Source organism: Drosophila erecta, unplaced genomic scaffold (assembly GCF_003286155.1).
Source record: "Drosophila erecta strain 14021-0224.00,06,07 unplaced genomic scaffold, DereRS2 tig00000092-arrow-pilon, whole genome shotgun sequence".
NCBI classification, from domain to species: Eukaryota; Metazoa; Arthropoda; class Insecta; order Diptera; family Drosophilidae; genus Drosophila; species Drosophila erecta.
This window is the reverse complement of record NW_020825207.1, coordinates 14,428,407-14,456,160: the sequence shown is the minus strand read 5'-3', so window position 1 is coordinate 14,456,160 and position 27,754 is coordinate 14,428,407. Positions and strand designations below refer to the sequence as shown.

General features: G+C 40.8%; 2 protein-coding genes across 3 annotated transcripts in view; one reads left to right on the top strand and one right to left on the bottom strand.

The window, feature by feature from the left end:
- The window catches only part of LOC6547071 (mucin-19), a 77,748-nt gene that overhangs the window by 29,402 nt on the left and 20,592 nt on the right, over positions 1-27,754 (bottom strand). The gene's annotated exons all lie outside the window — the stretch shown is intronic.
- LOC6547087 (GATA zinc finger domain-containing protein 11) lies at positions 2,957-3,130 on the top strand. The gene has a single exon (XM_001974623.1). The coding sequence runs from the start codon at positions 2,957-2,959 to the stop codon at positions 3,128-3,130; it is 174 nt and encodes a 57-aa protein (XP_001974659.1).

The following is a 27,754-nucleotide window of genomic DNA, read 5'->3' as shown; positions in this document are numbered from 1 at the left end:
AATAGTCAATTTAAACAGCCTCACTTTTTCTATTGATTAAACAAACAAACATAAATCACTGGCCTGGTCTCACTGATTTGCACTGATTGTCTATCGTTAATCGTCCGCACTTCCATCTCTAAGTGGACAGGCAACAACGAAACGCGAGCAGAAAGCGACGCCCCCAAACAGATTCGGTTAGTTAGTTTATGGGCAAAGTCAGCGTGTTGCCACTTTATTGCCTGCTTTACATTTCTGTTAGTTTTCGGTCCGCACCCAGGGGCAAAAACACAAACACAAACATACACACACTCACACACACACACACTCCCATGCAAAAGGCAGCAAACAAGAAGTGTGTGTGTAAATTCGTGTTATGCTTTGCGGCCAAATTAAAATTCGACTTAATCGTTTAAACATTTAAAAGGCAAACTAAAAGCCAGCAGGCGTCGCAAAGTTTCCCATTTCCCCCAGCTCTCCCATCTACTCCACCAACACTCCCTTCTGTACAACCACCTTGCCCACCACCTCCTTCTCCATCTCTTCCTTTTTCCCCATCCCCATTCCCATTCCCATCCCATTGCCATTCCCAATCCTATTCCCATTCCCGTCCCCTTCCTTTTCCACATCCTTTTTGCTTTTTTTGCATGCGCAGCTCAACATGCGCCAAAAGTTGTAGCAGCCTGTTGCTGTCTCGCTCGCACAGCCAGGCTTTAATGAGTGAGCGCCATACAACAAACATGGCTGCCGCTGCTCGTTCTCTTTCGCTCGCTCTCTCTCCCTCTCTCTCTCTCCCTTTCGCTCTCTCTCGCTCGCTCACTCTTTCCCCCTTTGCACTCCAAAAACTCCATTACAAGAGCAAAAGAGATGGCCTGAATGGAGATTTTTACGGGATAAATACGCAAAATGAAAGAGAGGGGAAATGCTCGTTTTGCACAATTCAAAAATGTTAATTAAAATTTAAATGCTTACTGCGTGGAACCCAAGGCAAATTAAGCTTTGATTGATTCATCACAGGACTTCTGATAAACCGGCCGAATATATGTAAGTAATAAAAAGTTGCCTTGACAATCGTCCCGAGTTTCAATTACCACGAAAATAACTTAACTACCGCTCGGGGTAATAAACCCAAATGGTCCGGAAAATAAATGTGTATATTAAAGCATAAAATATATATGTGCGAACATTAGCTGCAGCAGCTAAATTATAAATCCAATTTATGGGCCATTATATTCGTGGTGCCAAAAAAAATACGTAAGCTAAAAATGTAAGGCCCAAAAGAAATTTAGTTAAAGTGTAAGCAGCTTGTCCGCTAATTTCAAATTAATGTCTCTATTTTATTGCATATTATTTTGTAAATTAATGTTATACATTTGTGTTTTGTTGAGCTTTCAACTTGAATTTGAGTAAGAGTTAACTCCACTTTTCATTGGCTCTATAATAAATCCCATTTATGAGCCATAACATTTAGCCTCTCGCAAATTGATGGGAAAAATGAAAACAAAAGCGGTATTATTGAATTGTAAGCAGCTTATATAATTAATTACTCTAACTTAACGGCTTTCCTTTAATGAGCTTAGTTCTACGGCGTTAACGTGTGCATAGGCAATATTTAATAACACAAACTTGAATCCGATTTTCGTTTTCTTTGCCACGAGCCAGTTCTAATCATCAGTGGGTATCAGCTTTTAAACCGAGTTGTTTATTTATTTATGTAATTCCAGTTCTGTTTTTTTTTACCAAGCTTAAAAATTGAATAACGGGCATTTATTTGGTTCCGTTGCGATTTGGTCTTTATACGAACAATTTAGTAATGCTAATTTAGTTGTTTGGGCCAAGATTGCTCCTAATGTCACGCTGACATGCAATAAAAGATTTTTTCCCATTGTTTCTGTTCATGTTTTTACAGCTCATTATTTTGGGAAGGTTTCCACCTCCGACAAAAGAGGGCAATGAAAAGAATTACAATTGAGCGTGGTGGTGGTGCTGGGGACTCTGACAAAATGCGAAGAACTCGGAGGCAGTGTTGTTGATAGCAATCAACATCAATTAAAGCAGCTGTCTGTCTTGTTGCTGGCCGTGTAATTATATTTGCTGCAGCGCGTTTTTGGCTTCACCATCATCGTCATCATCATCATCATGGTCATTAGCCGTGTATTGTGCACCGCCAGCAACATGTTGCTGCTGCGCCTCCAAGTAGCAGCAACTGACCGTCCGTTCGTTTGTCCGCCTGTCCGTTTGTCCGTTTGTCCGCCTGTCCGTCCGTTTGTCCGTCCGTCAGCTCTGATGGCAACTGTTGATAATTATAATCCGCTTGTGGTTAAAATGGTGTTGCCTACCTTTCTGGCGATAAGCGCGCATGAATAATTATGTTGCCGCTGTCTCTGAGTTGTTGCTGCTGCTAATGTTGCTGTTGCTGCTGTAGCTGTAGCTGTAGCTGCAATGTCGCCTGCGCGACAACTCATGAATAATTAATGCACTACCGCGACTGCCGTCGACTGGTTGAAATGTTGCTGGCGTAGTAGCAGCAACAGCAGCAGCAACTTGTCTTGGTATCTTTTCAATTACAGCAGGAAATCGTGAATTACTGGGGACTAGAGCTAGAGCTACTGGCCATAAGAGAGCAAATGCTGTTCCCATTGTTGATTAAACCTGACAGTCGTTGTTGTGCTGTGCAAATATTTATTAAATACTCAGCAAATCTTCTCAGATCCTCAAAAAGGGTGCCGACAACAATTAACACTTGAATAGCAGTGCCGGCAGCAACAGCAGTAGCTGTAGCGCAGCTATTATCAACTCAATTTGAATAAATTCGCTCGTGACACAAAAGTAAAGAAGGGGAAAACGCTGAAATTCCCACCTTAAATTAAATAAGCAATGAGTTTGTCTCGCAAAAAGAAAAAAAAATGGGGGAAAAAACTGAAATAAAAAGGTTCGGGCGGTCGCACAATTGGCACTTGAAAGGCATCAAGATACAATGGCAATAACTGCAGCAGCAGCAGCGGCGGCAAACAAGCTAAACAAGTATTGCTGTGCCGAGAAGCAGCAGCCGCCGCAGCAGCAGCAGCAGCAGCAACAGCCGCAGCAACGAAGGCAGCATCATCAGCAGATAAAAGGCAGACAAAAGGCACGAGATGTGAGAGACGTCTAGGGTTGCTGCTGTGCCGCCGCTGCCCCTGCTGCATGGGAATTGAATTCCATTCAAAAGACGGCAGCAGGCTGTTTGTCATACTTGCAACAGCAACAGCAACAACAGCGGGCCAAGCATGGCCAAGAAGCAGAACCCAGTGAAATGGCTTACATGCATTTCTCTGCCTCTCCACCAGCAGGCGTGTTGAGGTGTGTTGAGATAGCATCTTGCATAAAATTACTGCCAGTGGTAGGAGCAACATCGGCATCTCCACCAGCAGCAGCAGCAGCAACAGCAGAAGCAGCAGCCACCAGCGACGTGGTTGCCTGATGCTATGCCACTGATAGCCTCGAAATTGTTGGCAGTTGCAATTTGCTGTTTGGAATTTTAAGCGAGCCAACAATGAAGTTCAAACCAAAGTGAGGGAAAGACAAAAATCAAGAAACAAAAAAAAAAAAACCACAACCAAAATGAACAAAAAGATAAAAAATAAACCAAGGGAAGCCAAAGGATGAAAGCCAGAGGAGCCCGACAGCAACATCATTCTCATGCTCATCAGCAAAAAGTTTAACCCGTCACTGGTTTCGATTTTCGATTGCTTTTAAAAAGATTCGATTTTCAGGACAAAGGAGGTCTACATTGTTGCAACTCAAATTGGTTTTATCCACCGCTTTTGGGAGCAACTCGACATGTATGCATAATGCTGGTAACTTTATTGGATGGTCATTATCATTTTGATTTTTATTTGGCCTAATGCGTTCTAAGAACCATATTTTCCTAAGTTAAAGACAATTTCTCTGTATGATGATCTTTAGGTTGAACTTTAGTGTTTAACCAATATAGACAATTTAAATTAAGTTAATTGTAAACTGTTTTAAATCAGTCACTTTTAAACAGCTGGTGTGAAAATGGGTTAAGTTTTGGCCTCCGTATTCGAAGTTGCAGACTGCGCTGAATTGGAGACCTGCGATTGCAATAAAAGTCAGCAGGCAGGCACTAATGTGTTGTGTTGCCGCTGCCCACCACTCCATACCCACTGTCCACTATACACTATCCACTATACAGTATACACTATCCACTATCCCCCATCCACCTATCCACCATCAACGTGGACGACCAACTCCTGCTGGAGCTCCATGCTCCTTCCCCCATCTGAATTTTATTTCAGTGGTGCCTTTCGTTTTTATTTATTTTTTATTCTTCAGCTCGCTTCCATTCAATTTCTGCTGCTGCCTGTGCCGCCATCTGAGCTTTTGCATAAGCCCGTAGTTCATTTGAGAGAAAGAAAAACCAAACAAAACAAAACCGAGCCAAGTCAAAAAAAAAACAAAAAAAAGAAGCTAAACAAACCAAAGGCGAGGGAAAAAATCGAAATAAGATATAGTCAGTCGGGTAGCGGCAGCCAGCACGATTTATGTTAATCAGACAAGAAGACTGGGGATTTTTGGCGGGGAATTCGTGGACTCAGCGCCAGCCAGTTGCATTCAATCATCTTTTATCTGGCAGGCATCGGCGCGGTTTTGGGGGTTTTGGTGGGGATTTCTGTTTTCCTTACGGTATTATGTATCGCTTAGTTGCATTTGGCGCACTTTCGGATTTTTCCCTTTCCTCTTTTCCCCTTTCCCCTCTCCCATTGCCCAGTCAAAGTTTGATTCGTGTTTTCGGATTTTTTCGCTGCGAGACTTCAATTTGATTTGCCGCTATTGATTTGATTTCAATTTGCCAAATGCTCTGGCTATTTATCTCAATGACGCACTCACTCTTTGTCCCTTCATTTTCCGATTTGCTCAGTCAGGGAGAAAGTCGCATGCAATGGGAAAGCAAATACCAGAAAATGCTATTCAAATGGGCAATTCAATTGAACTACATTTTTGTGCAGGATAACATTATTTTCAATAATTAACATTCTAATAGCAATTACTACAAACCAGATCACTTTTGTAAAATAAATGATTGTATCTTACGCACCATTCATTGAGAATATGGATTAAAATCAGAGTAATTGAATACCGACCTGCAACGAGACAACAATAAAAGTATTCAATTAATTACAATTGGAATTAAATAACTACATTCATTAAATGTTCAATTAAAAGCTTTCCCAGTGACGCACACATAATAAATCGAAAATGTATGGCATGATACTGATGAAAGCGAATAAATGGAAAGATGAAAAATAGCAAATTCTGCCTTAAATTCATTTAGCATGTTAAATTTTAAGTGCCCCACAACAGCATCCTCCTATTGCTGCACATTCACTTTTTGTTTAGTTTGTGATGCTTTGGTTTTCCCTTAAATAATTCACAAACATTTTCGTCCAAAATGCTCGGAAAAAAACATATTTTTGCGTTTTTTGCATAAGAGGAAAACGGAGAGGCAAGAGCGGATCTGAATAAACTGAGGCGCATCTGTCAGGGTGCGTCAACCATAAAAATTCTATGTATTTTGTACTTTTAAACTCCATTTAATTTGCATTTTAGCTAAGGCTGAGTAATCTGTTTGTTTATTGTTCGCAGCATAATCCAATTATTGCATTCCATATTAAGCTGGTCACTCTGTAAAAATAGTGTTACCTTAAAAACCAAACGGTTTCATATTTAGGCAGTTTTTGACATTGGAATTAGATTTTCCTCGCTGGTAATCCCCTGAATCACCCTAACCAACAGGAAAACATGCGAATGACTCGCTGACTGAACGGCTGAAATGCTAAAATGACTGAATGCCAGTCCGCCTGTCCGACTTGTTCTGCTTCTCCCCTTCTTCGTCTTCTTTTTTCCTATGCAGTGCAGCTACAAAAGTAAAAAATAAAGAAGAGGAAGAGGAAGAAGATATATAGTAGTTGTGCCATTTTTGCGCTTTTCATGCACTTTTTGCGCCGGATGTGCAGCGCGGGGGAAAAAGTGCCGAAAAAGAGAGCGCACAGCAGAAGAAAATTGTAATTTAAACAAAGCAACGAAGAAAATGGCACAAAATAAACGTTGGCCACTCCCACACGCCCATCTCACTATTTTACAATTTTTTTGTATATACACACATATAGTTTTCCTTTTTATATTTTTCGCTACCCCGTTGAACTAAAAACTTTTCGCCCAACGCCATCGTTTGTGTGGGCGGGGTAAATGCGTTTTTGATGCTGTTTTTTGGGTGGGCGGTTGGTAGCATTTTGCTTTTTGCTTTTTGCATTTTGCAGTTTGCATTTCATTTTATTTTCCTTTGCCACTGGCACTCGGCAAGTTAAAGCATTAAGCTGATGCCAATTATGCATTGTTTGCCTGCTCCAATGCCCAGTATTTTTTTTTTTCTTTTCATTTTTTGGCTTTACAAATTACAGGAGCGAGAGCGATTGTTGTTAACCCTCTCGGTTGGCTTGCTATCGCTGTTGGGCAAAATTGAAACAACTTTTGCAATTACTTTCCGTAAACAAAACAAATGTGCCCGAGTCACGCAATCGCCCCTGTCTGTCCCCAAAACAATAATTACCCGGGCATTGTTCATGCATACATTCATATAATGGTAATGACAATAACGAGGTTGAGCGCTTTTACCGGCTTGGTGGAGGGTGGTGAAAGGTGGTAAGGGTAAGTGGGCATGGACGCGGCGGGATGACAGGTGGAGGCAAAGTTGCTCGTCTTGAACAAGTTGTTAAATTGTTATTTTAGCGCTTTGTTTTCCCTTTCCTCGCTCGCTGGCCGTCGAGTGATTAACTCAGGTACGTGCGGTGAAGTGTTTTCCACCCTTCAATCACATTCGAAAAGAAAAGGCTTATGCAAATTCTAAATTCCATTGAAAGAAGAAAAAACATATTTCTACAGCTTAAATGGAGTTTATTCAGTTGGGCATTGATATATTTTAATAGTACGATAAAGTTGATGAACTTTCAATTGCAAAGCTTCTTATGTTGCAGGGTTCTATGGTATAGAACCTATCCTATATGCATAATGCATTATGCATAATGCATTGAAAATGCGTGTATCGGATACATGCACTCACCCCCAAAGTGGCAACTTGCCGTCCTGCTCATTTGCGTGGCACAGCCAGGGCCAGGGGGTGTGTGCAACAATTTTATTATTACGTTTATTTGACTTGCATATGTGCATACACAAGCAGTTTTCCACAGGACCAGCAGCAGACAGGCGACAGGACGAACAGGACAAGCAGGATTGCAATTTGCATTGTCGGTTGGGAATGTTGTGAATGGCTCGTAAATCCACACAGAAACCGAGATACTCACGTATGCAAACGCCTCGGGCAATACTATTAAATTTGGAACAAACAAACACACCAGGAAGTATAGGGCGTCTACTCCATTTAATTACGCCCTGCAATTGACATGGAATTGTTTCAACTGGACAAAATTGGAGCCCGCAAAACACCTTCATTGTTGTGCGAGTATGTATATGTGGTATCGGGATTCCATTCAGGCCATTTTACCCACAATTCACCCACTCGATAATTCAATTATGCATGCCATTTAATGTGTCAGCCTTGTGTGTTCCTGTGTGGACGGGGATTGGGATGAAGTCAACTAATTTCAATTTTCCATAAAGCGAACATTGTTCCAGGCCAAACCGCACCCAATCTAATCAATTTTGCATATACTGCACAAATTATATTTGTGTTTTGTCCACTCCATTTTGCAATTCAAATATTATTGTCCATTCGAGTGGTGTGCGTGTTATGTGGTTTTCGCTCCTTCCTGCAGATTACAACTCCCAGTCACGTACTGTGAAGTATGAGAATTCCGAAACCAAATTGAGAATGCCTTTTTATGGAAAATTCTTGGCGCTCTTTTCACGTCCACAGGAGTCAGTTGTGTGCGAGATGCCCTGATTTGGTTGCAATAGTTTTATTTAACTGGTTTTTACCCACTCCAAATAAAATGAAAGATTGCTTCTAAGTTTTATGTAAAAGGTTCTGTTTGGTTCTAAAAGGTAAAAATAAAAGTATATCTTGAAGTTATAATTAATTTGCCTCATAATTACCATTTATTCCGTGGCTATTTGCCCACTATATTATTATTATTAGAAAGGGAAGTGTGCGAATAAACATTGTTGTTTATTTAAGTGCTAAGTTTATATATTTATACATTGTGTAAGCACAGAAACCTGACGTCATTTTTCGTTTGCCAGATTTTATACTACATCCATCCACTGACGAATTGGAACGCCAACAATTGCAGCATTTACTAAACTCAAGCCCCAGAAATTTGTTCTCGGAATCAACGAAAAAATCACTTAGCTGTCAATGTTCCAATTAACATATTTCCCTGCTCATTTATTTAGCCAACATTTGCATTTCATTGCCGACCGCCCACGCCTTAAACAGAAACAGAAACTGAAACCGAAAGAGAAACAAATATATAAAATGCCTTCACACACTTTCGAGTTCAATGTCTCTTGCCCAAAAACTGCGATAAATTAAAGCAAAGTCAGCGAGTGGCTGCTGATTAAATAAACAGCAAAAATAAAACGACTCTGTCATTTTTGAATGAAGTCTAAATTTAAGTTAATGCTCGCACAATTCACAACTTTGTTCAACTTGCATGTACTTGTAGATCACGTGGCGCAAAGCGGCAGCCAGTATTATATTAATTAGTGACCCCCAATTGGAGGTGTAGTATTGCGAAACCGATAATTGATGTAAATTAATTAGAGTGGAATTTTATTCCTGCCCAAACCTACATCTATGTATGTGTATATACTGCATGGAATAGCGAGATGCTACTGTGTGGACGACCCAGCGCAATTTGCGCCCAATGCCCGGTAATTTAATTGAAAATGGCAGCCCCCAGGCGGCCCAGACAAAGGCCGATAATACCCGGTACTGTATCTGAAAATCCGCCGGGCGGATCAAGTTGTTTTTGCTGCCGCCGTTTGCTGTATGCGAATGGCACTTGGCACGTTCCGTGCCAGCGAAAAAGTACAAAAAATACAGGAGGAGGGGGCAAAAAAAAATAAAACACAAAATTCTCATAATAATTAAACGAAAAACGCGTTGATTGCATGCAATTTGCATTTTACGACTGGCGACGACGTGGGCAAACATGGCAATGAATGGGCAGACACACCGGCCCAAGCTCTCTGTTTTTGCGGGATATCAGATATGTAAAAGGCATCTACAAACCTGGGCCAGAGGTGTGTGCGTGATTACATACTCGAACTATACGTGACTGGTTTACCCGGCACTTTTCCGTTTGACACTGGCAAACTATCCGAAAAGTGTTGCCCCATTCAACGCTAGCTCCTTGGTTGGGTAATTAGGTTGAGATGATTGAAATCTTTGGCATACGTTTGCCAAGTGTGTTTAGCGATATTTAGGATATGTATGTAAACGGTCAGGAGTCATGAGTGAGGTTTTTGTACCCCTCTTCTTTCTAAAAACCACTATATCCATGTGAGAAGTCTTCTTAGATATGTGAGTGAATTTGTCCAAATATGGCCAGATAGTTAATATAATACAACAATATAACATGATTTTATTGATAAAATCACTAGAAATTCATTTGTTCTTGCGATATTTCCTTGCTCGTGAGTCACGCGACCATCGCTATCTGGATATCCCCGCCGTACAGCACAGGGGCGCTTGTTAGGGCAGGTCCGAAAGGTGGCGTGGAACCGGCAGTAATTGAAACACAATAAGCCGGAGCTATTATTATCAAACTGGAGACTCCACACCTTAGTCCCATGATAGACAGCCCTTTTTCTTAATTAACCCACCAAAGCCCCCTGGCATTGTATTGACAAATGAGTGTGTTTGATTAGGCTTATGCGAAATGGCAATAAGTTCTCCCTGGGAATATTCCACATTTCATTTCGAATTTCCGATGCTATTACTCATTTATTATTGAAATTCGGGGAAAAGAAACTGTGGCTGCTTCCGCTTCTGATTTGGGGTTTTTCTTCCAATTTATTCCGTTCTTGTCGTTGTTCTGTTTAAAATGAATAAATAATCGAATTTGGGGGGATTCTAGCAATTTTCATTTGCGTGCTGCAAGTACGAAAAAGAAAACAAACAGCATCTGGTGGGAAAAGCGATTTTCAATCGTCACTTCCCGCTGAGAAGATCAAACGCGGTTTGTGGACGGAAAATCAACACTCGGCCCTAATCACATAATCCCTCGATATAATAACGTAAATGCTCCAAAGATTTACTGGCATTAATGTGCCATCAAGAGCCAAACAAGAGCATTCAAACGTTCTAAATTGAAGAGCCAAATATTCTAAATGGATGAATATGTAAAATTCGGGGTAAACCTGTCACTGGCCGTTCAAATTTCGAGCACAGCTCTTTGGGAACTTTGCCAATTTCCCACCGAGTACTGAAAGATTTATGTGGGACGCTTGTGGTATACTATACTTGCATGTACATTTCTTTTTTTTTTTGGCAAGCCTTCTCGAACGTCATAATGATGTGTAATTATCGTTATTCGTTGAATAGGGTAAGAATAATATGGCGACATTCTTGTACAATATTGCAAGAGTTCATTCACGGCAGAAGTGTAATTTAATTTATTTGCTGTTAATTAATGTCAAGCATTTCAATACCACAATCCACAAAAGCGCAGTGCACAATTGAAATTTATGAATGCCCCTGGGCGCCGTTTTCCTTTCCGTTTTCCTTTCCGTTTTCATTTTTGTTGCATTTATTTCTTTTTTTTTTTTGTACGCTGTTAATTTTCATGTTGCTGCTCGCGAGCTGTTTCATGCTTCACGATGCATGAAATGCAACAGCAACCGAAACAACAACATATACATGCAATAAATTTGCTAAATGAAATGCCTGTTGTTGTAAATCATCAATGCAAATGCTGCTCAAACAATAGCTGGCAATGCAGGAAATTCCCCCAGTTCACTCTTTTCCCATTCGATTTTCTCTTTCAATTGGCTTTAAAGTGCATGCGGCATGCTTGTTTGTTTGCGTCGTGTGTGCCACCTCAATTTGTGGGCGGAATGCCACGCCCCGTCGTCCTGCCTGCGGTTTCTGGTCATTGGGTGCCAAAGTTTCCACCTTTCAATGGTCACCTGGTCAATGTCCTCACCGCACGAGAACAGCAGCAGGAACATTAAATACTTGACAAGGTGGCCAAAACGGAAATCATTAAAGTACTCACTCATTCATAGAGACTTTCCAATTATATAAAAAACATTGTAATATTTATAGACCTTTTAATAGCGTTCTAACATTTTGAAATGATTTTGATAGCATTTTAAAATGATTTTGATAGCATTTTAAGCTAGACCACAGAAAATCATTATTTCTACCGCCCCAATTATTCAATATTTTCATTTGGGATTCTGGCGTGAAAAGTGCAGGGTGGTAAAAGAAAAACTTATCACAATGGTCAGCATGTTGGCATTGTGTGCAATTAACGTAGCAGAAAGTACAGCAGCGAATGAAAAATGAAAAATGAAAAATCAGCCAACAAATCAAATATGCACGAAAACAATAATCAATGCCGAATGGGAGGAAATGGGGTAGGGTTTGGTTTACACGTATGTGTTTATACGCTCGCTCCTCTTATATCGAAGCAATGCAGTTTGCTCGATTAAATTTTAAGTGCCGTGTCATTAAAATCGCGTGCGAGGCTTGCTCGAGCTGTTCACTTCTGAAAAACGGGGCGAAACGGTCGGTTTGCCGGTTTTGGGTGTTTCTGGGGAGGCGTGTTTGGCAGGCAATTTGCAAAATAAAAAAGAAACGATTGCAATCAAGAAAAAAGGCAGTCCAAAACAACAGAAACAAGCTGCCAATGACAAAATGGGAAAAAAGCTTAACTGAATGCGGCGCAAGACCAGAAGTAAAGTACCTTTAATTAAAAAAAATCTTGCAAATATAATGACCCCCGTTTATGCGATATTCTCTTGCAATTAAAATGCTGCGTTTCTCTTTGATGGAATAGTAAAATACGTGTATGGAAGCTATCAAAAACGACAAACGACTAGTTAAATATTCAGCGACATGACGAAGCTTGAACAAAACCATTTGATTTATTATTTGTATTCATAATTATAGCAATGGCATTTAACGTTTGTTCAATTGCGTCTCTCGATTGCACAACTCTAATGTGTGTAATCACTTTCCTGTGCCTTCCACTACATGAGTTCGTTCCCTTAACCCTTAAATGTATTCCAATTTACTCGGTTCAAGTTCAAGTTAATTTCGCATACATAGCTTGCTGCGCGGGTCTATCATTAGCTGGTAAATACAGGTTGCAACATTCACACCCTCGTCGTCATTATCATTATCATCTCCACCGTGTGGATCATTATCAACGTCAGCGTCATTACCATATGTCAATTAGCTGAGAAAGAAAGTGGGGTAAAAGCAGCGGAGAAGGAAATGATTTCGGTTGTGTCATTAGGCTGCTTGGATGGAGAAATGGGCAAAAAGGTCCTCTAATTAAAGCAACAACAGCGGGCATAAAAACGAAATGGGAGCAAATTAATTGAGTTGGAAGGGTGGCTGCCAAAAGCGGCCAAAAAAGCAACCGAAACCACCCACTTTACTTACACGAAATGAAACGATGGGCGTGGCGCATAAATTAATGATGACCCCAGCAGAAAGGTTGTTCCCTTTTTTGTTTGACCATCGCCCACATTGAAATTGAATTAAAAATTGTTTATTGTTAATTTGCAATATGCACACACACACACACACACACACACACGCACGCCTAATTAAAGCTGACTTAGGATGAACACCCATTAAAGCTGATTTGCCGCCTGGCTTGGCGCACAGAGGAGAAACTCGTTTTATTCGCGCATTTCGCATTTTATCAGGCATTACGTATACGCGCCGTGTGCAGGCGACAAACGAGAGGCGGCGAGGGGAGGAAACAAACCACAGGCAGGGCATATCCTGTGCGCCCTGCTCCAGGACATATACACATGGAATCCTTGTTTTTTTGTTCTCGTCCTTTCCTCCCCCTTTGCTCCCCGTACGTGGCATATCCGTTTGGAAAGGAGGAAAAGGCAGCTGGAATTTACAATGGCTGTCCCTGGCGCACACACACATGGTGCACAAATATAAAATATCCTGCCAGCTTGTGTGTCGCTTCCTGTGTGAGGACACGAACCCCAAACCCCACAAGCCCCACGCCCAACCCGGACCAAACTAGAACCCCCAACCCCCAACCCCCAACCCCCTTTGGGCGGGGAAAATCCCACCCTGACGTTTATTTTGTCGCAGTGACAACAACAAAGAGGCATTTGCTGCTGGCTTTATTATTGTTTTTGTTGCTCCTGTTTTGTCCACAGGCCAAAGGAGGACGAAAACGTGGGGCCAAACGGGGGCGGCTTTTGTTTAGGTGGGCGTGTGCGGCACTGTTTTCCCCGGTTTTCCCCGGTTTTGCCCGGTTTTCCTTCACTTTTCGATTTGTGGACATTGCCGCTGCCCTGACATATGACAAATATTTTTTGTCGCTTCGTTAGCTGCTTTAAAGCCGAAAAAGATGTTCATTAATGGTAGAGTTCAACTTTTATGGTAAAATAGTTGACCTTATTCGAAATATAATTGCATCTGTAATAAATATTTGCACATAGAAATGTGTTTATACAATAAATAACATATTTTGTGCGCTATTAAAATGTTTCGAATCTAAATCTCCCGATAAAATAATGAAAGTAAGTCACTTTTTCCTCTATTTGCCAAATGACTAATATTTCTCTTTTCCTGTTAAACCGAAACTTGAACTTATGATTTAACTTTGGCAGGGAAATGAAGTACAATTTTGTGTGTTTTTAGAGCACATGCTTTCGGTGCACGCGTGAACGCACAAAATGAAACGTGACGAGTGCCGACAATTGTGTTTAACCCCTACATCTACCCCTACCCCTCGTCCACTTGACCCACCCTCTATAAGGAGGGAGGGGAATCCGCTGGCACTCCCCGATAGAAACCTAGGCACGTGCCCAACTTCCTCGAGCCCGAAACAAATGTTATTTTTATTGTTATTTCAGTTATAACTTACTTTCCATCACCCCCTTTTAACCCTTTGCTGTTCTGTGGTTTTCCATCACCCATCGCCCATCACCCATTACCCGTTCAGATCCGAAAACCAAACAACCCCGATGGCGTGGAAACCCATACATAAATACATACATATGTACGTGTGGCATGGCGGCACACATACTCGTATATCCATTGCATGTTGAACTCAAATTAGCTGAAAGCAATTTCCAGGGGCTAGAGCACAAGGGTAAATGAAACCCAGCATAAGGAGCATTGGAAACGGAAGCATTGGGACACTTTTCCAAGCCCAATATTTGATACTTCAGTTTAGTTTATTTATTTTTCTCACTCCGCGCTGTTCAACTCCATCCCTTTGACTTCTAATAGATTAAATTGCCAACTGTGCAAAAGTTTGCGTCGCTGTTTTTTTTTTTTTGTTTTCCTCAGGTCTACGTAATTCGGTATTAGCATTTTGTTAATTAAAAGCAAACTGAACTAAGCTGAATAATTTAGCAGAGGCGGCCAGAGATGCAGAAGGATATACACATTCGCCCGTCTGGCTGCCTCGAAAGGGATTTTCAGCGGGAGTGGAGCGGAGATAAATGGAGGTTTTATGCAAAAGTCCTCAGGATAATGCGTACAAATCCTGTGTCTCTACACGAATGGCTGGGTGTGTGATAATGCAGGCGCACAAACACTCGACAAAAAGCCCTTGCAAATTCACTTGCTGAGCTCCTAATGCTGCTTTGCAGAACTTCATCTAATCAGGTTTTGTTTTAGGTGCGCTTGCGAAAACCTTTATCGCACTTTTTGAAATTATTTCGTGCTACCATGCCATGTGCTACATGCGTCTCAATAACTCAATGTAGTTGCTTGGTGTACTACGAAAACACATTGGTTTAATCAAGAAGCAGCATTTAGTTTTCGACTGTTTCTACTTACCATGTAGATGAAATGGTTATGCGCAGATAAACAACTTCAGCTTGTTGCTGTTTGTCTGGCTGCCCGAGCTTCTTCTACACACAAAACCGTCGTGCATATGAATACATTTCCAGCTCCTTTCCCTTTTTCCATGTCAAACCACAGTGCACACACTCGCATGCTGTGTGACAAAGTATTCTAGTCAAAGTTTTGCAAGTTTTCGCCTTACCCGTGGCTCCTCCCTTCTCCTTGGCCATAATGAAGGTCTGGCCTGGTCTGGTGGCGTTGTTACCCCGGCAACACTCATCAGTATCAGCAGCTTGGGAAACACTCGGGCCTTTTACTTTGGCCACTGCGAGGAGTCTGCCACTTTCGAATCAGTTGACGCCCACGAGCGAAACTTTTGCCGCTGCAGCCGCGATTAAATATATGTAAATCAAGCGACAGCAGCAGTGGAAACACAGCAACAGCAAGGGGCTATTTGCAACAGCAACAGCAACTTGTGAAAATCAAATTAAGCAGCAACATCTCGGGGTGGAAAACGAAGTTCTGCTGCTGTGAAGAAGGAGCAAAGTGGAAAAAGTGTGGGCGACAACAGCACACTGCGACAAATTCAGACAGAGTCAACAATGTCACTCGAGTCGTTTTGGGCTGTGTGCCAGCCAACGTTTGGATAACTCGAAGGGAAATTGCAAAGCGAAGAAGGAATTCCTCACTTCCCTTTGGGGGGTTGGGGGGTTACAAAACTGAAGAAAAGGGCAACTGTAAAACACTAGAGGGAAAATGGCAGAAATTTTCCTGCATCCATGGAAAACCATTCCAGCAGACTGCATTCACCCACTCCTTGCACTGATTTCGCTCGAAAGGCTTAAGGGTAACGGGTTGCGGGGGAAAAGCGTGGGGAAATGTCAGGGAAATGGGAGGAAAAACGAAGAGCTGAGGATAGTCCAAGTTGGCATACAAAATTGAATTGAAGTGCGCTTCAGTTTGTGTTGCCAGGCAGAAGGAAGTAGTTAAGTGAACTCAAGGGAAAAGTTTTTCGTGCCGAGAGAAAGAGGAAAATAATAACGAGAAAGACGGCGGAAAAGGGGTGAAAATGTACTTGTAGAATCGACCAGTTGGATGCCCCAGGTAAAATAAACACTTAAAAGTATATTCCATTTCACTCTGGGCTCCAATTAAAAATCTTCAACTGCCATCCGGGCATTAAAACATTATAAGAGCATCTTTGAAAACTACTAACAAGTTTCAAAGTCTTGGCATGCCCAGAACAACTACAGGGTATTGGGCCGTTCAACAAAAAGGGGCATTTCTTAGATTTTCTTGGCATGTGTCTTATGTAAAAGTTTACTGCTTGCAATTTAACTGCCCACCCACTTCCACCTTCTCTTTCAGATTCAGCTGTTTCCGCAAGATTCCATTTTATTGGCAATAGTTTCTGCAATTACAAAATAAACAAAAATGGGACAGGATACTGGGTTCCCGACTAACATACTCAAATAACCTCTCTAAAAGAACGAAAGGTATTTACAATATCGTAATATTTTTCAAACCGATTGTATGAAAACTTAAGTGACTCTGCTTGGAACTTAACCAAAACTTAGGAGACTGGTTAACCCCATTTCCTTAGCCGAAACTTTCGCAGTTCCCAAACTTTAACTAACCCCATGAATGCGATACCTAACCCAAAATAATAAATGATGAAAAGTTTCCTTTAAAAATGTCAACAGAAGGTCAGTGTGGCTATGTGGCCTTTCAAGCATGTTATAAGTCCTCCTTTACCAACCGAAAATCCTCGGGCGATCAGAAAAGAGTCAAGTCAAACAAATTTCTGCTGGCATTGATAAATGTTTGGCTTGTCAAAGTTTGTTGTTTCCTCTTAAAACTTGCCTCATTTCAATGATGCTTCCGAGAACATCACGTCACATAGCCATAGTAATACGGATGAGATAGATAAAATAAACTACAGCTGTTCCGGCGGTGCCACGCCCACAAAAAACAAAAAAAAACCGACCACCAACCACCGCCCACGCAGACAAGTGTCAAGTTTGGTATGCAAATGTGCCACAGGCGAAAATGTTCGGAATTTCAGCGAGAGACCGACGGAATACAGATTTTCATGTGATTTTAATTTATTGTTCGACTTGGTCTCGTCGCACTTTTTGTCTTCGCAAGACACAAAGGCAGGCAGAACAAATAAAACAAATTTAAAAATACATTTTTTGTTTATATCGAGCACCAGAAGGCGAAATAGATTTAAATTTAAATAAATTAAAAGGCCAACGAACAAGACAACAAAGTGCGGTTTTTGGCAATTTGTTTCGAAGGAAATACAAAACGATTTCGTACTGCACATTGTAGTAATAAAATTATAATTTTATTTTAAATACAATTGGCCTCCAAATGCAATAACTCACAACATATAGGCGGCATGTTTGTATATCAATAAATATATACATATATTTAATATATATGTATGTGCGCACACAATGGATCCATCTGCCTATAGTATATATGGCTATGATAAATTCAACAAAACAGAAAACATTTATTGCCTCGAAGCGCCTTGCTGCATATTTATTTGCCTTAGCAATTTTTCAGCAGCAGAAAAGAAAACAAAATATTACGCATACGCCGCATTGAACATGTCAGCAAATGAAATATACCCTGCAGTTCACAAGTCAAGTACTTTGTTTGAGTGTAGCAGCCAGGTGCTTTTAATATTCCATAGCCAAAGCCATTAAGAATGTACTAATTAACTCAAGTAAATTGCATATCTTTTAGACTTGGGACCCCCATTTATGTAAGTATTATACACAGAAAAGTGAGGGTATTTCGTGGTGAGACCTTTTCTTTCCACATCCTGTGCCCGAAATGTATTTAAAATTTCGAATGTATTTTTAGAAATTGTTCATCTCGCTGCTGTCGACATAGCTCAGCATTGGTGGCGATTTATTGGAAGAAGGGGTGATGTGTTTTCCCCGGCCAACCACAAAGTTAAATCGATTTTCAAGTGCTTGAGAATCTCTTGAAAACGCGAGGCGGGCATTGGGAAATAATAAAACAAATTAACTTGTTTGTTTATTAATTAAAAGTGTGTTTGCATTCAGCCGGCGGCAGATAGTAAATGGCTGGGGCTTTGCTTTGACTTTACCCGAAAAACAAACACACAATCGGGCACTTGAACATTTTTCCATTGAAATTACACGGCATTTGATTTTTTGTACGATTTATATTTCGACTTTGCTTTTTTTGCTTGTGCTTTTATTTTTGTTGGGCACATTTTTCACACGTAATTCCGACAGTTTTATCCGACGTGCATGTGCCCGTTTGTTTCTTATTTTGGAGTGTATTTCATTTTCGTATGCCAAATGTGCGAACTGTCATAAATTTTATGGCCCAAACACAAAAAGGAGAAATGGAAAGCAAAGAGCAAAAAGCATGTGCTTGGGGGAGAATTTCAGTATGGGCCATGAAATTTCGTATTCAGTTTATTTTTCTTTTATTTGAATTTTTATTACTCCTGCTTTGTGAGATCAACGAAAAATTTGTGTACGCCAATGGTGTCAAAACTTTTCGCTGCGGAATTGACTTGGTAAAAAGGAAAATAAAAATCGCAAAGTTCGAGGTTGCTTTTATGGGCCAGAGAACGGAACCAAAAGAACCACAAATTAGCTCATTAGTTCTTTAATATCACTGAAATTTAGGCGCCTTTCTACTATTATTAAAATATTTCTTGATTGAACGTTGTTCTTTAATAACTATACCATTATTATTATTATCAGTAGACTGACATAAATATTCCAAATCTCAAACTCTTTAACAGTTTTATGGCACGACAACAAAGCTTCTGTCCCAAATGGAATGCAGAAAATTTCATTACATATTCGTTGCAATGGAAAATGACCGCAAATAGTGAAAACAAATCCCCCGAAATGGGGAATATTTTCCGTTTATTTTATTTTTATTTACGGTTTTGGTTTTGCAGAGTTTTTGCGGTTCTGTTTGTGTACACAACCAAGTTATACTTGTGTGTGTGTGTGTTTATGTGCGAGAGTTGCGGTTTTGAAAGTTTTATGTTTTTGACTGATGGAGGGAAAATTCTATATATTCATGTAGATAGATACAGATACATACACACATGTAGGGGGCGATGTTGTGGCTTCGTTGGTTTGCTTTCTCTGAAGCCGAACAAAACCAGAGACGAGTGTTAACGAATTAACTGAAGGATTGCACTTAATGATACCCCGCTAATGAAACTGCTAATTTGATTTTGAGCTGGCGATATGTACTGAAGATAGTGTCTGGCATGCTCTTCATTAAATTCATTCAAGGGGTATATGTAAGGTTGTGGTGTCAAAAGGGTCGAAAGCAACCCACATAAAATAGTTTTACTAAATTATCAGACACACACACACACCACTCACCCACACTAACAGAATAATTATGCATATTAGTTGGTGTGCAATTTTGCCATTTTAGTTTCTCTGCCAAGTTTTGCGAGCGAAAATAATTTTAATTGCAAAAGTTTTTTAATTAAAAACGGCAGTGTGAAAAAGTGAACTTACTCGAACCACATTCGTTGTTTCGGTAACTTTTTCCGCAGCTAATTGGCACTTACCTGCAAATAGAGAAAATACAAAGAAAAGCATTAGGATAAGTTCAGTTCAGTAAATGCAAAATGGTTGGCACATATGTATGTATAATGAAGGCGCAATTTAAAACAATAAAATTCAATTTCATGTCACAAAATATGCACAGCGAGAAAGGGGGAAGGGGTTGTCCACAATAACCACATACACCAACACACACACACACACACACACACTCACACGCAGAGGCAATTAATGTGACGCATAAATAATTTATTGACATTCGCAATGACAATTGAATGGGCAAGTTGTTTCAGGGGCACGAGTGTGAGGGGCATGAGGTGGATATCATGCGACAAGTGCGCAACCACAAATAACAACCATCTGTGATTGGCAACACAATTGCAAATCTGTCTCAAAGAGCCAGCGAAACAGATAGTAAATGGCTCTTTCAACTTAATCTGCCACAAAAAAAAAAAAAAGACGAACGAGCGCAACTATAAGAAGCACTATAATTTCTTCTTTACAAAACTCCATAAAAACAGATTTGGTAGCTACTAAAAATGTTTTATGGAACTGGTTTCGCTAGAGTTTCGACAGAGCTTCTGGTTTTAGCTACTTGATTCTCAGAACCCGACTTTATGAATCAGCGAACCGAAAAGAAATGCTAATCCACAAAATAAAGCGCAGCCTTTTATTTTTTGGATAAAGCTGAAAGAGTACACCTAATCAAGATTGAAAGTTGAAGTCGAAAATGGTTGAGACATTTAATAAATTGAATAGGTATGACTAATTCGTTTCATCAGCAAATGTGAGTTTGTTTTCATGTTTTGAAAGCCCTTAAAGCGTTTTATGTCTGGTCAGAGGTTAAACAGAGTGCCAACTTTCTAATCACACTTCCACGCCACATAAAGCCCACACATTTCCCCATTTCTTCTTCGGCCAGAACCACTAACTGTTTGTGCCACCCGGGCCATCAATCAAAGAGGAATGGCCAGTCATGTTTTGGGTTCCAACTGAGGAAAGCCATCGGACCCACGATGATGATGAGCAGCCGCAGCGAAGAGATTAGTGGAGGCAAACAGCTTCGAATAACTTAATTAAATGGAACCCCGTTTGGCGCCTTTCCACTTCCACTGCCACTGCCACATCCACATCCACATCCACTTCACCCGATGGGACTGCCCCTCAAGTAGCTTCAATTAGCCGACTGAAAGCGGCGACAATGTCATTTACGAGACCTCTCGAGATTGACTTTTAATGACCGGAAATAAAATAAGAACGAAGAGAAGCAGCCGCAGCCGCAGCCGCTACAGAAGCGGCAACAGAAAATATTTCAGAGTTGAGTTGCACCGACCAGCCCAACCGAGCAAACAACCAAAAGAAAGACGATAAAAAAAAGAAATAATAAAACTTGTGGTTTTTCCATTGTGAGTTGGGTTTTTGGGGGGATAAACCGGTGATTGCGGGGCAAAAACGGAGGCTCCATCGCAGAAGCAGCCAGCCAGCCAGCCAGCGAGCCAAATGAAAAATGTTTCAAACTGCCGCCCATTTGCCTGTCCCCAGTTGCAGCCCCCACCGCTCCAGCACTCCACTTCACTTTACTCCACTGCACCGCACCGCACCGCCCTCCCCTCGTGATCCACTCCCCAATTCGTGATGAGGCTGATGACGATGGCAGCGAAAGGCAAAGGCAAAGGCAAAAGAGCCGCCTGTCGTCCAGAGCCCCCAGTCCAACTTGAAGCTAAAATAAAAGCTGGAGTCTGAGTTTGCAGTCGAATCGAATCGAATCGAGTCGAGTCGAGTCGAGTCGAGTTGGGTTGGGCTTCAGTGAGTTGATAAAAAATAAAATAAAACTAAAAACACACAGAAAAAACATCAGCCAGAACGTTCGCAAGGGCAGAATAATGGCAACGAAGTCGGAAACACCCTCTTTTAGAAATACTTGTAAAGGAACACACAACTGCTAACGTTTATAATACTCAACGCAGTTAGCACCATCTACTAATGATACTTAATTTGCATAATTGCTGGCAACAATGTTGTGCAGAACGCAATGATTAAACAAAACCTACTAATGAGAATAAGTTTTGTATAATATAAATGCGTTAGTTAATAGCCCCCGACAAAGTTAGGCATAATAGGCAAGCCAGAGGTTGTGAACATGACAAGATATCTCGTCTATACAATTTGCCAATTTATGGATACATTCTAGAACCCAAAACTCATTTAAGGGTGTGTCGAGTTCGTTGTGAGCCCAAAAGACAAAGAGTTAACATAAATATACCCACAGATTTCAACATTTGGCGTTCTACAGTTTTCGTACTGCCCCTGCAACACTCCACTCCACAAACGTGCCCCTCATCATCATTGTGCCCCCGGGCCGCAAAGAGATTCATCTTCTTCGCTGTATTCGACTGTATGCGACTGTATTCATTGAATTGATGAGCTTCGCCTCAAATGAGTTCAAAAGGTTAATAAACGTTCCTTGGCTGCGGTTCGCTGTGGTTCATTTGAATAGCTTCAAATAAAGCAATTTATCTAATTGTTTGCATTTGACAACGGCCACGCCCTCACTTCGGCCCGCCTCTTAAGTGGCAGCCCAATCATTTTGTATGCACAAAGAAATTCGTATTTCCTATCCTTTTTTCTTTTTATTTTTTTTTACTTTAAATATATTTCTTTCGGTTTTTGGCCCGCTAAATTATGCCAACGAATGCAAATTGTAGCTGACAATAATTGTGGGTGGGCGGTTGTGGGCGGCGCAGTTCAGTTGTTGTATTTGTTTGCCCGCCGCTGCCGCCGCCGTCATTGTTGTTATTGTTGCTGTTGCTAAATTGAGCAACACCAAGTGCCAAAAAATAAACCTAAAATTGCTGCCAGCACTTTGGCAATTTAATTATAGAGCCCAGACGACGGCCAGCAGCCACTTGAAACGGGGTCCCCCATAGAAAAAAAAATACAAACAAAATAAAAATAAAAAGCAAATAAAAAATAAATATCCACCAAAGCAGCCATTCGCTGTGTTCACAGAAATATGTATACATAGTTGCTCCCTAAAACCGATTTGGCAATTGTTAGCAGCCACTCAAGACTTAAGCTGTCCACTAGGGCCACTTTTTATTTGGCCTGGCCAAAATATTTTGGCATTTGTCGCTATGCAGAGTGATGCAGTAAGTTTCGACTTGCAATGCGAATAATTGCAATAAAATATTGCAGATTTCAAAATAAAATATTGGCAAACCCTTATTTGTTATTTGCAGTTAAAGTAAAGCTATAAAAATTATTAAAAGCAATGATGCATATTTATTGGAAACAGCGAATACCTTTCACCTTTACAATCTTCTATGCAGAAACCGCATTAGGAAAACACGTTTGGAAAATCCGGCAATCAAATAGCAAACTTATTTATGAGCTTATTAGACAGACACCGAGTGTGTGCCACCACTTTAAGGCAATGATTATAATGTGAATGCTGTTGGCACAGTCGCAAGTGTCTTGGCCAGGTGGCAGAATCTCTATCAATAGATAGTGGGGAAAAATACTTGGCGATAGGGAAAGGGGCGGTTGGCTCGGTTAATTTATGCAAATTGCACGGTGACCAAATGTCTGGGGAGTGAACAAAGTGGCCGTCATTAAGTAGTCTAAGCAGCGAGAGAGCCGCCACTCATATTATTGATTAAGTGCCGCCATTATTCGCTGCAATTAAAATAATTAATTAAATAGGTGCATGTTTGGCGTGGGAAGGCGTTCCGGCGCCACTTAATAGCGTCTCAGATCGGCGCTGAGCTTTAAGTTTGCTCGGTTCTGGCCAACTCAGTTGAGTTGAGTGCGGAAAAATCAATTTGCATATGCAAATGACTTGCCCTAACAATAGCCAGTTGTATTTTGCCGCTGAAGTGTTAATAAATATATACGTTTGTTCGCACATATGGAAAGCTAACTGAAAGATACACTGAACAGCGCGAGCGAAAAGCTAAAATAAAGAAAAAAAAAAACCGCTTTATGACACAATCGATTGGCTTCAACTGTCCAAAAATAAAGAAACTGCGGGTGTGCCGCTGCGTTTTCCCGCCTGATTTATGCACTCGACATCACTCATACGCCACGTTGTGCGTTGTGCGTTGTTTGCCACCGCTTGAAATTAATTATGCAAATAATACGTTTTCCCCTTTTATTTATGCACAATATTGGCTAGACATTTAGTTGGTTATGCATGCATGACCAGGCAAATTGAATTTGTCTGCGTGGCTGCGATGGATATTCAATAGATTTCATATTCCCTCTAGTTTTTTGCGAATTTTTAAATTGCATTCACCAGAAACATGATTTATGCACAGTTTATGGAACGCTGCACTGATTAAAGAAACAAATTTTAAATAAATACAAGCCCGACATTTGCATATTTCTGAATATCATATAAGTACATAAAGTACATAAAAAAGTATTGCATTTTTTACAGCAATGGATCTTTAAAATTGAATGTACTAAAAGGATTTTTAGCAATATTAAGGCATGTTCGGCTATTAACCTATTATAAATTATTCATATTTGAGGCAACCAAATGCGCTCAACGAGTACTTTCATGTTAATTAATATAGGCTTTCTCTGCTCACAAGCCTGTGACTTATTGGCCCCCAAAAATGGGGCTCTTAACGCCAGTCGGTCGGTTGGGGACTGTGGGAAGAACAATAAATGAACGACATGTATGCCATTTGAAGCGCAGTGAACTCGTTTTTTCCCCAAACAGAGAACAGAGAAATACGAGCACAAAAAGTAGTTTTTTTTCCTTATTTTTCGTTTGCGGTTTTTAATGTGCCACACGTCTGTCGCTGCTCCCCCAGTGAAAAAGCCCCTCCTCTTGCCGCTCCAACGCCTCTGTTCTTATTCTGTATCATTCGCGTTGCACATGGAGAAGCACTGCCGTTGAATTAGGTGAATTTTAATTTTAGAAAATTAAATTAAATTGTACATTGTTTGTTGGTTTTGAAACGACGCTGATGAAAACCTCAAATATTGTTTTATTTATGGACGAAAAGTATGTCGCCATTGTTTTCAGTGCACCTTTGCGGGTGGTCTTTGTCGGACGTACAAAAATATTCCGTTCCGCCCTTCCACAGCCCCACAGCCGCACAAACCCCTCCCCCACTCACCACTCACAGTTGGCTCAGAGTGAATATGGTGAATATGGGGTATGTACGTGAGTGTTTGCTCTTGTTAACTTGTTCGCTTGTCGTTTCATTCGTTTCGTTTGGTTTCGTTTCGTTTCATGACGTGCTTTCATGTCACTAAATTTGATTTTGTGTCGCAGACAACACGGCAGCCGCAGAGCAGCTACAACGGAATTATGGCCATTAAATTGGCTTTTTGTCTCGATACGCTCCCATCCCATTGCACTGGTGTGAGTGGGTGTAGGTTGTGTGTATCTGTATCTGTATCTGTATCTGTATATGTATCTGCTCATTCATTTATTATTGATATTAGCCACGCATTCATTATAAATGACAAATTTTCCATTTACCTTTCGTGCCGCTCATTCGGACGGGTTAATTTCGTTTTGCCCGCTCTTGTTTATTAGCCACACATTCACTACATTTTTCCCTCCTTTATTCCTCTGTAATTTCACACTCGAGTGCCTTAAATGCTTAATAATATGTCACATCATGGCGAACAGGCTTTTGGGGGGCTTGTGAATTCGGCGCCACAGCGTCACACGCTCGGCTACCCGAAAAACAGACAGATATTTTGTAGAGTGTGACTTAATTGAAAGATTTTGTGAAGGGGGCAGAAACCGCGGGGTTTGGGCAATATACGAGTATATGTGAGCTAATTGACAAATTTTGGCTAGTTGGTGGGGAACCTTTTCAAATGAGTTGCCTTCAAAATAGGCTTGTAATGCTATCAGTTGCCAGTGAATAATATTTACCAATTCTATGAACACTTTTTAGTGCCTTGATTACCTCACGATATCTTTCACACCTAAACCGTGTCGCACAAATAATAAATTCACACCTAAGCAAATATTTTATACATACATTGACATAGAAATGTCTAACAATGGGCTACAAAATATATATTTGCAGGAACATCACAATGGGTAAATGTTTTGCAATAGATTTCTAGAAATTGCTTGTATATAAAGGATCTTATAGAACCTATTGTTTGATAAGTTAGCAAATAAGAAGTCAACCATAATTTCAATCGACAGATGTTTCGTGCGAGATCTGTATAAAAAGATAATCTTCAATCTGCACGCTTTGAGTCAGCGTATATAAATTCTAATAACTATATGGATATCAAATAACTCGTTTGCACGTATTTTCCGCTTCATTCAACATCGATTGCAGACCTTCGTTTTTGATTATGGCGTCAAATAGAAAAAAACTATTCCGATAATCTATAACGCCCTGTGGTATGAAAAATAAAACCACTTGAATTGGTGGACATTGTGCGTCATGTTGTCCACGCAATTGCCACCACCGAAGCGGACTGTAATCCGAACGAACTACACTCCACTCTCAAGACAGCACCACCATTACCACCACAACCATTCCCTGCCCCTGCTCCTGCCACTGCCACTGCCCCTCATCCGCCCCATCCAGCGGTAGCCAGCAGCAGACAGAGGGCGACCTTTTATGGCATTGGGATATGGACCCCTGCGGTCGTTTGCATTGCAAAGCGTGCAACGCGAGAGGGGGAAAAGTGGCGAGCGAGGGGGGCGCAGAGTGCGCGCTGCAGGGGCTGAAACGACAGCCGAGTGCACTCGGAAAAATTACTTAACTGCTTACTTAACTTCTTAAAGCATTGTTTAGTATCAAATATTTCTATTAAAATTCCATATTTCGTTTCTAACCTGCATTATCATTGCTTAAGCTTATATATAGTAATAAATATTTTGTATAGTTACATTTATGTTAGCGTTATTTTTCTGAGTGCAAGGGAGGGTTGCGGGGCTTTGGTTGCCGTGGCAGGGGCTAACATGATTTGCACGCTTCGTTGCTTCGGTTGCATTTAACATGCCTGCGGATGGAAGGGGCAGCCAAGGGGCGGCAAGGGGCAGCAAGAGGAGGCAAGGGGCGCAACAGAAGGTGAACTGATGGCGTGTGGTTTTTGCCGCCGCTGCGGTTTCAATTCAAGTGACCGTCCATCCAGCCCCCCCACCACTGTTTCCCCCCTCCCATTTCAGTTCGAGCCACCGCATTTGGTTACAATTTGGTTTTTGAAGCCGCGGCGCCGCAAAACGCGTTTCATTCTGCCAGCAATTTCGTTTCGTTTTTCAGTTTTCGGCTTTTTCAGTTTTTTCGGTATTGAGATTTTCCATTTTCGTGCTGTGCATGTTGCAGCGCCATAATGTTCACAAGCTGCAAGTGGCCGAAAGCAAACCGTAAACTCTATATGGAAATAAATTATGACACTAATGCCACAAACGAACGAACGAGCGAACGAGACAAGATCGAATTTCCCCTTTCAGTTTATGTGTGCAGTCGTGTTGTTGTGCCGTATAAATTATTTAGCGGCGCCTAATGGCAATTAGTTGCAAGTGACACGCGGCAAATCAATGAAATTTTTGTGTAAGGTGAGAGAGGTGACGACCGATGGAGAAGTAATGGAAATCATCGCTTAGTCTGCGCATGAGTTATGGCTCATAAATAATGCGGGCACCCCGAACCTTTGGGTGATTGTAAAAACAGAGAGATAAAATAGATGCTTAAAAGCGCTAAGTTAGTTAGTGACGAATGGCGCTGTTCGGGAAACAATATTTAGTAGGTGCTTGATCAACATTTATTTAAAACCTGAAAATTACGCTTACTGCTATTGTTTATGTTTAGTTACAACAGTCGTGAGTCATAAATCATAGCCATATTTTCAAGTAAATAATGAAATTTGTAATATTTAACGAGCGTACATTCATTTTTTAATGTTGTGAATGTCTGAAGGCATAGTATTTTTATACTATTTGTTAATGGGTACACTAGTACCTTAGTAAAAAAAAATAAATACTTACAGATTAAGCGTTTACAATAAACGAGTAGAATGTAAAAAGAAAATATATAAGAACAATATTTCCGCAATCGGTACTTCAAAACAGTAACAAGGGCTTAACAATTTTTAAAACTGATAATAGTAAGCAAATAGAAAGAGCTACTGTTTGGAAAAGTAATCTGTAGCGCTCCCAAGAAATCAC

What these genes read in the sequence shown, in the direction of transcription:
- LOC6547087 (XM_001974623.1), top strand. Translation starts at nt 2,957, where the DNA reads ATGGCAATAACTGCAGCAGCAGCAGCGGCGGCAAACAAGCTAAACAAG.